At 47.6% G+C, this 13,400-nt stretch overlaps 1 protein-coding gene across 5 annotated transcripts in view; it reads left to right on the forward strand.

Moving 5' to 3' along the window:
- The window catches only part of Tnxb (tenascin XB), a 57,769-nt gene that overhangs the window by 32,260 nt on the left and 12,109 nt on the right, over window positions 1-13,400 (forward strand). For 3 of the 5 annotated variants that reach the window (XM_077801749.1, XM_077801751.1, XM_077801753.1), the window contains 9 exons: window positions 916-1,203; window positions 1,454-1,750; window positions 2,299-2,613; window positions 2,731-3,054; window positions 3,443-3,766; window positions 5,414-5,710; window positions 7,587-7,919; window positions 8,340-8,690; window positions 11,186-11,518. In XM_077801749.1, coding sequence (XP_077657875.1) covers window positions 916-1,203; window positions 1,454-1,750; window positions 2,299-2,613; window positions 2,731-3,054; window positions 3,443-3,766; window positions 5,414-5,710; window positions 7,587-7,919; window positions 8,340-8,690; window positions 11,186-11,518 — 2,862 coding nt within the window. The remainder of the gene's footprint in view (window positions 1-915; window positions 1,204-1,453; window positions 1,751-2,298; window positions 2,614-2,730; window positions 3,055-3,442; window positions 3,767-5,413; window positions 5,711-7,586; window positions 7,920-8,339; window positions 8,691-11,185; window positions 11,519-13,400) is intronic. The other 2 variants (XM_077801750.1, XM_077801752.1) reach the window with 2 other exon arrangements.

The following is a 13,400-nucleotide window of genomic DNA, read 5'->3' on the forward strand; positions in this document are numbered from 1 at the left end:
CATCTTGAGAGTTTCACCCTTTCCCTCCAACTCTCACCCCCCTCACCCATCTGGCCCCTCATCTGCTTCCCATAAAGGATTTTCTTCCTCCTCTGTCCTCCTAAAGCCTTGGGAACTGGGAACCAGAGGAGTCCAACCCAAATGTGCCCTATTTTGGGGTTCAGTCCAGGCCCTTCTCTGCCCCTGGGGCTTCCTATTGCCAGAAACCTCTCGCAATAACAATGCCGTCAGCGTCTTTGCCGTCCAGGAAGGCAGCAGGCCAGCTCCTTCCCAGGCCCCCGAATGGCTCCTTTGGCAGACATCAGATGCTTTCCCCATCTCAGTTCTCCCACTTTACCCTTCAATTCCTGCAACACCCCCAGGCACAGACAACCCCCCATTCCTCTAGGCCCTATGGGATTCTCAGTGCTCCTGAGTCCAGCTGGTGCAGAATAAGAAAGGGAACAGAGACATGCAAGGACCACCCCTGTCATAACATCTCTCTTCCCCCACTGCTGTCTGCCCCCATTAGGGAACCTGTGCCCCACTTGGATTTCCTCAGGGGCCAGCCAGATCACAAAGTGTGGGCTCCTGGGTCAAAGGAAATAGAGACCAAGTCCATGATAAGATGCCCCCTGCTGGGGAAATAGTCTCTCAGAGATGGGAAGAGTCTAGACAGCAGAAAGGGTAAGATGGAGAGGGGAACTAGGGAATTTCTTCCCAGGAATAACATAGGGCAGAAGACTCTTCCCACGTTGGTCTAGTAAAGAGAAGCTCAGGCCAGTTAGAGATGGTGGCAAGGATGGAGGCTGATGGAAATACAATGAGGGAAGCACTGACCACTTGGGAAGTTCTGGGGTTTTCCAGCCATAGCAAGAGACAGTCAAAGAATCATTTCAGAAAAAAATAATCACAGGAACTTTTCCTGTCTGTCAGCTGCCCGAAGTGATGCCAGCCCAGGGGCTCTACCTCGCCTTGGGGAGCTATGGGTGACGGATACCACCCCAGAGTCACTGCGCCTCTCCTGGACAGTCCCCGAGGGCCATTTTGACTCTTTTGTGGTCCAGTACAAGAGCAAGGATGGGCCCCAGGTGGTGCCTGTGGAGGGCCATGAGCGCTCAGCCACCATCACCTCTCTGGACCCCGGCCGCAAGTACAGATTCCTTCTCTATGGCCTCCTAGGCAAGAAGCGCCTTGGCCCCCTCACTGCTGATGCCACCACAGGTGAGGGGAATCCCCTGCAGAGCCTGATCCTTTAAGGCCCTGGGGCAGCAGGCAGTCACTTGGATAGCTGCCATTACCATTATTTGACCCCAACCACTTGGTCTCAGATCCAGCTCCCCTGTGCCCTTGCATGAGCCTGTAGCACCAGCCCTTTACAAAGCCCTGTCTCCAGATCTCTCCATCCTTCCCTTTGAGGTCACCAGCTTTCCAGAAACACATTAGCCATTTCTTCTCCATTTCTCCATCTCAGTGAGCCCGAGTTCTGTGGACCATACTGGAATAAAACCCCAACTAGGGGAGGAACTGCAAGTGACTGGCGTGACCTCTGACTCTGTGGGCCTCTCATGGACAGTCCCTGAGGGGCAATTTGACTCCTTTGTGGTCCAGTACAAAGACAGGGATGGGCAGCCCCAGGTGGTGCCTGTGGACGGCAGCCTCAGGGAGGTCAATGTCTCAGGCCTGGACCCTGACCGCAGGTACAAGCTGCTGCTCTATGGGCTGCACAACAGCAAGCGTGTGGGTCCCCTTTCTGCCATTGCCATGACTGGTAAGTGTGTGGTGACCAGAACACCCTGTGTTTCTTTTCCTCCTGGCTCTCCTGGTCTCACTGAGCCATAAGGTCTCTCAGCTTTCTGTTTCCCTTCTTTTGGGGAAAGAATGCCTCAGTATTTAAAGGCATCATTAAATCATCACAATGGCACTGTGATTACACAGTATCATTGAGTTTTGGTGAATGTGTAAGTCACGAAACCATTGCCACAAGGGAAATATAAAGCATTGGCATCTACCCAAATTTCCTTGTACCCCTTTGCAGCCAACACCCTCACTCCCAACCCTTGGCATCCATTGATCTACTTTCTATCATTTTAGTTTTGCCTTTTTTGCATTTTGTTTTAACAGCATCATACAATACATGTTGTCTTGGGTTTGGATTCTTGCATTTGCATAAAGTTTTTGAAATTCAGCTACATGTAGGAAAAGTTGACTCTTTCATTGCTGATCTCTTGCCCTTATCTCCTTCTTTCCTACCCTCCTCTTGAGAGATTTGTTCAGTGGCAGACCAGTCACCCATCTCTCCCTATCTCTCTAAACCAGCCCCTAGGGAAAAAATTGAAGATGATATCCCCACCCCAAGCCCTCCGACAGCTGAGCCCCACCTGGGGGAACTAATGGTGGAGGAGGCCACTCCTCACAGTCTGCATCTCTCCTGGATGGTGACCAATGGAGAATTCAACTCCTTTGAGGTCCAGTATGAAGATAGAGATGGTCAACTCCAAGTGGTCAGTACTGGGGGAGACCAGAGTGATATTACCCTCACTGGTCTGGAATCAAATCACAGATATCTGGTGACCCTATATGGCTTCCATGATGGTCAGCGTGTGGATTCTACCCACATAGAAGCCCTGACAGGTGAGTGAGAAGAACTCTGCCACTCTGCTCCCTTCCAAATGACTAGGGGGTCCAAAGGAGAGTAAAGGTCCTGCGAACATGGCCTCTCTTTCAAGCCTTCTCTCTCTTCATATTCAGTGCCTCAGGAGGAAGAGAATGAGCCATCAGAAGTACCCACCATGACCCCTGAGCCTCCACTCAGGCCACGCCTAGGGGAGCTGACTGTGACAGATGCCACCCCTGACTCCCTGAGCCTCTCCTGGACAATCCCTGAAGGACAGTTTGACCACTTCCTGGTCCAGTACAAGAATGGGGATGGGCAGCCCAAGGTGGTGCGGGTGCCAGGACATGAGGACGAGGTCACCATCTCAGGGCTGGAGCCAGACCACAAGTACAAGATGCACCTGTATGGCTTCCACAGTGGCCAGCGCACAGGCCCTGTCTCTGTCATTGGGGTGACAAGTGAGTGGATGCTGGGAGCCCCAGGGTGGGACCCAGTGGGAGGTTGACTCTCACTCTTGGGTAACAGCTGAGCAGGGAACAGTGGCAGAGCTTGGTCAGGAACCACAGACCTGTTCTTGGCTGAGGCTATGGCCCCCTTTATTCCTTCCCTGGGGTTGACCATAGGAACTTGTGCTGTGCTGGAAGCTGCCCCCAGTTCCACCCAGCTGATTTTGAGCTTGGGCATGCTTGTCAGCTGAGCAGGGCCTCCCAGCCTCAAGGATGAACTTGGGCTTGTCTAAACTGACCTCGGTACCCCCAGTGGTGGCTGTGGCTCCTTCCTTCTTCTCCCCAAGACCTGAGCACACTTCCCAGGGAACCTGCCTCACCCTCTCTTTCACCTTCTCAGCTGCAGTGAAGGAGACCCCCAGCCCCACAGAACCCAGCACGGAGGCCCCAGAGCCCACTGAAGAGCCACTCCTTGGGGAGCTGACAGTGACAGGCTCCTCCCCTGACTCCCTGAGCCTCTCCTGGACTGTGCCCCAGGGCCACTTTGACTCCTTCACCATCCAATACAAGGACAGGGATGGGCGGCCCCAGGTGGTACGTGTTGGAGGAGAGGAGAGAGAGGCCACTGTGGGGGATCTGGAGCCTGGACGCAAGTACAAGATGCACCTGTATGGCCTCCAGCAGGGCAGCCGTGTGGGCCCTGTGTCTACTCTGGGAGTGACTGGTAAGTGAAGGTTAAGGGGTCTTTAGTTTGATCTCAGGGAAGTGGAGTCTCCAGTGTTTCCTCTGCTAAAGACCCAGGTCCCCAGAGCCCCTAGGCCTCTAATCCCCCCACCCCATCCTGTAGTGCCTTAAGACAGGTGTGATCTGGGGGCAGGGAGAGCAGGGAGAGCAAGTCAGACCTATCTGGGTGAGAGCCCTGGAGACTAAGGCCTCTAAGACAGTGATTCACAGCCAGTTTGTGGCTCTCTCCTTTCCCTCAGAGAAAATTCTAGAGAAATTTCTTTTTGTATGATTGGGACAAATTCCATGAAATATTAATTTATTCCTTTAACACATCATGATGAAGCAAAATTTCAATCATATATGCAATGAGAAAGAATAATATGATGACCACTGGTATATTTGTCACTCTGCTTCAATTAAATGTCAACTCCTGGCCAGTCTGGTTAATTTTTGCCCCGCCCCTTCCCACCCTCTCCTACTAGAATGTTCTTTATTAGTGATTTTTTTCACTATAAAATTTATGTGCCATAAAATTCACCTGTTTTAAGGGTGCAGCTTATCCATTTTGGTACATTTACCTAGTTTGCAACCATCACCACTGTCTATTTTCAAAACTTTTTCACCATCCCAAAAAGATATTTTAACTTCAGATGCGTTCCTATCCCCAACCCTCCTTCCCCACTTATCTACATGACTCAGGAGATTTGCCTTTTCTAGAATTATACAAATATAATTATATAATTCATGTTTTTTGGGGTCTGACTTCTTTCACTGTGTCCCAGGGACAGTTTGACTTTCACTGAGCATGATGTTTTTGAGGTTTATTCACTGCAGTATTTTAAAACTAATCTTGGACACACTGTATTTTTAATAAATATGTAAACATATCTTTCTTTTTAAAAAGGCTATTTTTATAGGCTGGTGGTATAGCTCAGTGGTTGAGTAGTAGCCTAGCATGTGCAAGGATCTGGGTTCAATCCCTGGCACAGCAAAAGGAAATAAACACACAAATAGGCTATTTTTTTAAAATATCCACAATGCAATTACCGTACTTTAAAAAATCGTAACAATCATTTCTTACTATGGTCAGTTATCCAGATCTCATAACTCTTGCTTTGCAATTTATTGCTAGAGCCAGGTCCAAATAAGGAAAACCATTGAAATCAAAAGAATTGGGTTGGGGCTGTGGCTCAGAGGTAGAGCCCTCACCTACTATGCGTGAGGTACTGGGTTCAATCCCCAGCACCACATAGAAATAAAATAAAGATATTGTGTCCACCTATAACTAAAAAATAAATATTAAAAAGAAAGAAATCAAAAGAATTGGAATTTTGATTAGAATAGTCAAGAAAGGCCTCCAATAGGAGGTGATATTTGAGCAAAGATTTAAAGAAAGAATAGACATGAGCCATTCGTACATCTGGAGAAAGTCTTCAGGAGAAGTGAACAGTCATGCAAAGGCCCTGATGTAGGAGGCTGCCTGGCATGTTTGTGGACTGTAAAGAGACCACAGAAAGACTTTGGTGATCATAATCAGAAATAGATTCTAAGGCCAGAGCTAGTCCACCTTCTGACCTGGATCCAAGAAAGCTGGGACTTCAACACCTCCTTCCAGCAACAAGAAATATTCTGTTTATATCTCTAGCCCCTGAAGAGGAGCCTTCTGATGCCCCTCCTCTGAAGCCACGCTTGGAGGAGCTGACTGTGACAGATGCCACTTCCGACACCCTGAGCCTCTCCTGGACAGTCCCTGAGGGACAATTTGACCACTTCCTGCTCCAGTATAAGAATGGGGATGGGCAGCCCAAGGCTGTGCGGGTGCCAGGGCACAAAGATAGTATAACCATTTCAGGCCTAGAGCCAGACCATAAATACAAGATGCACCTGTATGGCTTCCACGGTAACCAGCGCACGGGCCCTGTCTCTGCTGTCGGTTCAACTGGTGAGTAGATAGAAAGATACTGGGCCCTGCCCCAGGTTGGATCCAGTTTTCCTTTTACTGTTAGTATTTTGTTTTGTTGTTGTTGTTTTGGTTTGATTTGGGGTATTTTTTTTTTTTTTTGTATGTGGGATTGAACCCAGGGGCACTTAGCCACTGATCCACATCCCCATCCCTTTTTGAATTTTATTTAGAGACAGGGTCTCAGTAAGTTGCTAAGGGCCTTACTAAGTTGCTGAGACTGGTTTTGAACTTACAATCCTACTGCCTCAGCCTTCTGAGTCACTGGGATTACAGGCATGTGCCACCACACCCGGTTGTTGTTGTTATTTTTATACTAGAGATGAACCTCAGGGAACCTTACTAATGGACTAGAACCCTAGTCCATTTCATCTTTTTACTTAGAGAAAGGGTATTGCTAAGTTGCTTAGGGCCTCAGCCTCCTGAGTTGCTGGGATTTCAGGTATGTCTTACCATGCCCTGCTTGGGTGTTTTTATTTTACTCCCTGAGACTGAGCCTCCTGAGCTTCTAGGATTGGTTCCGCTCTTGTCTTCACTCCAAACCTTTGTTGTTGCCTCAGCTCTCTTATCCTTTACACAGGGGTATTTTGGGTCCTTGAAGAGGCAAGATACCAGGGAAAGAACGGATTCAGGCACAGCCTGGGTTGACCTTAACCTCAGCCCATTCAACCTCAAAAGAATCACTCAGCCTCTCTGGGATTCCCTTTCCTCTTCAAAGAAGGAATAGCCACACATCTTAAAGGGTGGGTGGGGTATGACTGGGCTCACACAGTGTGAAAGGTAACCACTTCCCCTTGAAGGTAATTCGTTCTTAAAGACTCCTTAGGACAGAGGCTAGAGTTGTGGTTCAGTGATAGAGTGCTGTCTAGCATATGTGAGGCACTGGGTTTGATCTTCAGCACCACATAAGAAAATAAATAAAAGTAAGGTAAGGTATGTGTCCATCTACAATTAAACAACTAAAAAATATTTTTTTAAAAAAACTCCTTAGGACAAACCTATTATCATTGATTTTAGTAGGAAAAATTATAGTTGTTTCCTAAGCCCCCAAATTGATACCACTTATGCTGAACCAACACTGAATCCTGTGCATTGTTTTACTATTTAATATTAGTCATGTGTGCAACTTAACAAGGCGTTTTCCTTTCACCAGTCACTCTGTAACATGGTCACTGATGCTTTTATTAGGCCTTATGTCGCTGCTACCCCTGAGGTATAAGATGCTTTCCCAAACAGAACAAATGAACATGGTGATTTTGTGATTCAATTCTCAAGGCAGATGAAACCCTATAAGAACAGAAAAGGTTAATAAAAACAAAGCACATGATTTCACAGAGGCCCAAAGAGCTGGTCTCAGTGGAGTGGAATCTTTGTCCTAAGTTAGCAGAACCCCTGTTAAGGTCTAGAAAATACCTGATTGCAAAAATGACCTCAGTCTCTCATCTCCTTACCCTCAGTGGTGAAATCAAAATTGGCTTCTAAAAATGCTTGGGAAAATATTGTAAACCAGAAGGGACATTAAAGGAAAATACTTGTAAAATAGGAGTCCCAATCCCAAGAGGATGTAGCTCCCAATATAACTTTCCTATAATGTTGGGTTTTGTCATAAAATGTTGTATCTAACACACTAAACGGATGGGATTTGGCAACTCCTAAGGGACTGCATTGCAACTTTGCACAAGTCTGTGCTTTCTCCCTGGTAACTGAATATTCAAACCAGAGGACCTGCGGTTATTGACCAAGCCTCTGCCACTGTTCCCTGCTCAGCTGGATTTCCCTTCTAAGAGAAATCCTAAAATCCCTTGGCTAGAAGGAACCCTACCAAATATGTCCACCGATTTTTTTTCTCATGATCCAGACCCAGAAAAGGATGAAATACTTACCGCAACTCTGACAGAACCACCAACCACAACCCCTGAGCCTTCTATCAAGCCACGCCTAGGGCAGCTGACCGTGACAGAGGCCACCCCTGACTCCCTAAGCCTCTCCTGGACAATCCCTGAAGGACAGTTTGACCACTTCCTGGTCCAGTACAAGAATGGGGACGGGCAGCCCAAGGTAGTGCGGGTGCCAGGACATGAGGACGAGGTCACCATCTCAGGGCTGGAGCCAGACCACAAGTACAAGATGCACCTGTATGGCTTCCACAGTGGCCAGCGCACAGGCCCCGTCTCTGTCATTGGGGTGACAAGTGAGTGGATGCTGGGAGCCCCGGGGTGGGGCCCAGTGGGAGGTTGACTCTAACTCCTGGGTAACAGCTGAGCAGGGAACAGTGGCAGAGGCTTGGTCAGTAACCACAGGCCTGCTCTTGGCTGAGGCTATGGCCCCCTTTGTGTCTCTCCTGGGTTTGACCTCTGTTTCCTTTTGGAAAGGGAAGGGCCATAGGAACTTGCGCTGTGCTGGGAGCTGCCCCCAGTTCCATCCAGCTGCCCTTGAGCTTGGGCATGCTTGTCAGCTGAGCAGGGCCTCCCAGCCCCAAGGATGAACTTGGGCTTATCTAAACCGACCTCAGTACCCCCAATGGTGGCTGTGGCTCCTCCCTTCTTCTCCCCAAAACCTGAGACACTTCCCAGGAAGCCTGCCTCACTCTCTCTCTCTTTCTCCTTCTCAGCTGCAGAGGAGGAGACCCCCAGCCCCACAGAGGTGGAGGAGACCCCCAGGCCCACAGAACCCAGCACGGAGGCCCCAGAGCCCACTGAGGAGCCACTCCTTGGGGAGCTGACAGTGACAGGCTCCTCCCCTGACTCCCTGAGCCTCTCCTGGACTGTGCCCCAGGGCCACTTTGACTCTTTCACCATCCAGTACAAGGGCAGGGATGGGCGGCCCCAGGTGGTGCGTGTTGGAGGAGAGGAGAGAGAGGCCACTGTGGGGGATCTGGAGCCTGGACGCAAGTACAAGATGCACCTGTATGGCCTCCAGCAGGGCCGCCGTGTGGGCCCCGTGTCTACTTTAGGAATGACCGGTAAGTGAGGAAGGGACTGAGGGGTTATCTTTCTTTCCCTGTGGATATCTGTTTGACTGTTGGATTTTTTTCAACAACTCCTGTGGGCCGGAGCCTTGGCCACCCTCTCATGTCCTTCCTCCATTATCCTTGTCCATGGCCTATACCTATTGGTTTGACCTTTGCTCACTTTCAGCCATTTTCACTTTGTTGTGGGCTCTCTCTGACAGGCAACCTTTGCCACCTCCAACAGTGAAATATGTCAGGCACAGGCCAAGCTGGATTTACCAGAATTTTCTTTTCTTTCCATCTTAATTATGGGATTCTTTGTTATAACTACACACACACACACACACAAAAGAAACAACCCAACATCAAGCCACATTGGGATGACTGAATAACTTAGTGAATAGCTTTAAAATGAGCTATTATACTGCCATTGAAAATGTTTTACATAAAACAATGACTTTATTATGTTCCATTGAAAACACAGAGGCCCAAATTTTTGTAAAGATGCTAATCACAGCTATTCTAAAATAGCAGGCATGGCAAGAAGACTGGGAAGAAATACATCCCATGGGTATATGATTTGTTAGACAGAATGGAGTGTTCCAGCATGTTTTATTTTTCTATTTTATTCTTTTCTGCATTGTCCAAATTTTCTTAAATGAGGGCATTTCTTTTTTCTTTCTCTAGGCATTTTTTTTATAATCAGAAAAAAGCAGAGAAATACAATGTCTTCTTTTTGTATTCCATCTGTCTTCTTCCCTGTCACTCTGGAAACTTACTTCATTTCTAATTATGAGAAAGTTAAATTCAGTCCATAAGAAAGTGAGGAACAAATCACAAGGTGAATTGGAATCCCACAGGGCATCAGGCTGCCTTTTCCAAATCATTCTCAGCCAGATTCTGATGCCTGCCTCAGATTATTTCTTAAGAGTTTCCCAGATCTGGAAGGCCCCACCCTCTGAGAGTCATCTTGTGGAGGGCAGGTGGCTGCCTCTTTGCCCCAGAACTGTGGTTTGGGACAGGTACTCTCATGTCCTGGTGATCATCTAGATGGAGGAACTGTTATTCCTCAGGCTCCCTGCCCATGGGGACAGGCCTTGTTCTTATACGTGTATTCAGCAGATCATCTGTGTGTGGAGTGGGAGGACAAGGAGAACAGAGGAGTCATTGGAAAATGAACATCAGAAAAATTTGCACTAAGCTGTTAATTCTCATGCACCATCAGTTGTGTATTTTCTTATCCCCTATCCTGGCAAATCACAGCATTCCCTAGGAAGAGGGGGCAGTGTAAGGGGTCCATGTCCCCTGCCTTCCTGTTCTATCTGCATTGCTCTTCAATCCCACCCCCTTCTTAATTATTATTTCTTTAAAATTTTATTTATTTATTTATTTTAGTTGTTGATGAACCTTTGTGTTTTATTTATGTGGTGCTGAGAATTGAACCCAGTGCCTCACACATTCAAGGCAAGTGCTCTACCACTGAGCCACAACCTCAGCCCTCAATCATTACTTTTTATAATACAAAATTTCTCTTTTAATTTTTAAAATTTTTTTTTTCTTTTGAATCCAGGGTGCTTTACCACTGAGCTACATCCCCAGACCTTTTTAGTTTTCATTCTGAGACAGGGTCTTCCTAAGTTGTTAAGGTCACCCTCCAATTTGCCATCCTCCTGCGTCATCCTCCCTAGTTGCTGGGGTTATAGGCATGCGTTACCATACTCAAGCAGAATTTCTTTCTAAATCTACATTTTTATAGTGAAAAGAACTGTAGCAGCATTATGGAAAAATAGGAAAAAACTCATAATCCTACCTTTGACCCAATAACTGCTGTAAATAACAGTGTGAGCATTTACCTAGCAAGCATGAGCCCCCCTCCAAACAAACCAAAAACTATGTGTATAACACATATTCCCTTTCTGCATTTTGCATACAAGTATGTGTTTTGAAGTTGCAGTCAAGAATATTCATTTAAATTTTGGCTCTTAATTTTTTGTACACAGTTACATTGTAATCATTTACCTGGCAGCTACACAACCTTTATTAATCATCATTTTAATGGTTATTTGATGCTTTGTGGTGAAAGCTCTGTACCAAAATTAATCATCTTTTCCAGGTCATTTGGTTTCCTGACACATTTTGCTGCCATGAATAATCCCATTATGAATTCTTCCATGCTATAACTTTTTCCTGCTTTTAATAATTTTCTTAGGACAGATGCCCAGGATGGGATTATTGGGTCAAAGGAAATGAGTACAATTTTGGCTCCTGACACCTATGTCCCATTTGTTTTCTGAAAATTTGTAACCATGCACCACTGCTAACAGGACAGGACAGGCGTGGGTGCTGGCTCAGCTCCCTCCAACTATGAATGACTGGATGGCTAATACCAAAGGCTACCCAAGCCTCTGAGCCTTTGACTTGAGAAGCATATCTCCTGGATGTACTTCTCCATATGTATCAATGACACTAGTGAAGTAAGTCACCTTTGCTTCTGTCTCTTCTTTTAGCCCCACAGAAGGTTGTGGAGGAGACTCCCAGCCCCACAGAACCCAGCATGGAGGCCCCAGAGCCCACTGAGGAGCCACTCCTGGGGGAGCTGACAGTGACAGGCTCCTCCCCTGACTCCCTGAGCCTCTCCTGGACTGTGCCCCAGGGCCAGTTCGACTCCTTCACCATCCAGTACAAAGACAGGGATGGGCGGCCCCAGGTGGTACATGTTGGAGGAGAGGAGAGAGAAGCCACTGTTGAGGACTTGGAGCCTGGACGCAAGTACAAGATGCACCTGTATGGGCTCCACCAGGGCCACCGTGTGGGCCCCATGTCCACTGTGGGCATGACTGGTGAGTGAGTGTAGGATGGGGCAGGACAGGGAAGAGCAGTGCTGGAAGTTGTTTGATTCTCCACCAGCTTCACAAAAACAAAATATTCCTGTGGGAATGCTGCTTGTGAAAGCCTGTTCATCTTGTTGAAAGGCAGATTTGTATTCATCAGGTTGGTGATGGAGCCTGATATTCTGCATTTCTATCAAAGTCCTTGTATTAGAACTGAGTGCTATAGTGCATGTCTCTAATCCCAGCCATTCTGTTTTGGAGACTGAGGCAGGAGGATCACAAGTTCCAGTCCAGCTTGGGCAACTTATCCAGACCCTATCTCAAGATAAAAAACAGAAAAGGCTGGAAGAGGGGCTGGACTTGTGGCTCAGTGGTAGAGCACTTGCTTAGCATGTGTGAGGCTATGGGTTCGATTTTTCAGCACTGGATCTAAATATATTAATAAAATAAAGGTCCATCAACATCAAAAACATATTTTTTAAAAACTCCAGGAGATATCGAAAAGGTAGAGCACCCCTGGGATCAATCCCCATTTCCAAAAAGAAAAAAAAAAAAAGATACTTGTTAGATTTTTGCTACTACAACAAGTACCACAGATAATCAAGTTACAAAGAGAAAAGATTATTTTGGCTCACAGTTTTGGATGTTCTAGTCTACATTCAGTCTGCCCATTGTTTTTAGTTCTGAGGTGGGTCAGCAGATCATGGTGGGAGAGAATGGCAGTGCAAAACCTCTTACCTGATGGCCAGGAAGCAAAACAGAGAAAGGAATGGCTGGGGCACCAGTATCCCCTTCAAGGGCACACCCGATGACATGAGGACACCCCACAGCCAGGGACCATCTCTTAAAGGTTCTACCTTCTAGTGTCACCACCCTGAGGACCAATTCTTTGATATGCGGGCCATTGGGGAGCATTCAAGATCCAGACTAGAGCAGTGCTCCTGATGCTGACATTGTAGGTCTCTGGGTCAGCTCTTGAGTAGCAAATTCCTCAAAACAAAGTGATAAGATCTTCTCTTGGAATTTTTGCTAAGAATTCTGCTTGCATCCCTGATTCCTTTCAGAGGAATCTTGTGGAGATTTCTCTTGGGTCTCTAGTGAAGTTGACTGGGGGCCATGAGGAAAGGGGGCAGGTACCCAGGGCATCTCCTTCACTGTACACCCCAAAACTTCATGGTACGGGTATCATCAGACTTATGTCTCCAGTAGATCACCAAACCTGTGGGTGGCAGGATCCAGGCCCTGAGGAGGTTGGATGAGACCTTGAAAATGGCAGACTGACAAATTCCTGAGTAATGGGGAGCAGTGGGGAGGCAGGCCATAAACAAGAAAGTACAGCAAGGAGATGATTTTGTGATAGGGAAGCCTGGAGGACAGGCCAGGACCAGGCAGGGACTCCTAAGCCAGCATGTCCCCAAATACCAGGAACAGCCAAGACCTGGTGTGAGCTTTGAGGTAGAGAAGCCAGTAGGGAGGTAGTAATCCTGGTGACAGGAGACAGTGCCACTCTAGAGCCCTGCAACTGGAGGAAGGGGAGTGAGGCAGCAAGGAGGAATTAGGAAAGAGGCTGGGAGGGACACTCTCCAAGTCTGATGGCAGCTGGGAGAGGGACAGGTTCAGGGCACTCCCCAGTTTCTGGCTTGGGAGCAGTGTTCTGAGGTTCTTTGGGAGCAAAGACCTGATCCAGGCAGATGAGGAGGTGGCCAGGAGACCTCAGTGGAGGGAGGCCCAGGGTACAGTGACCAAGTGGGCCCTTCTCAAGAGGCAGGTGCTGGAGGGAGGAGAAGTTATGTGGGTGTTGGTAGATGGTGGCAGTTGGTAGATGGTGGGTGAGGGCTAGGAACGGGGATGTGGAAGGAGCAGGAAGGGGGGACATGTCAGTGGTGCCTTG

Source organism: Urocitellus parryii, chromosome 8 (assembly GCF_045843805.1).
Source record: "Urocitellus parryii isolate mUroPar1 chromosome 8, mUroPar1.hap1, whole genome shotgun sequence".
NCBI classification, from domain to species: Eukaryota; Metazoa; Chordata; class Mammalia; order Rodentia; family Sciuridae; genus Urocitellus; species Urocitellus parryii.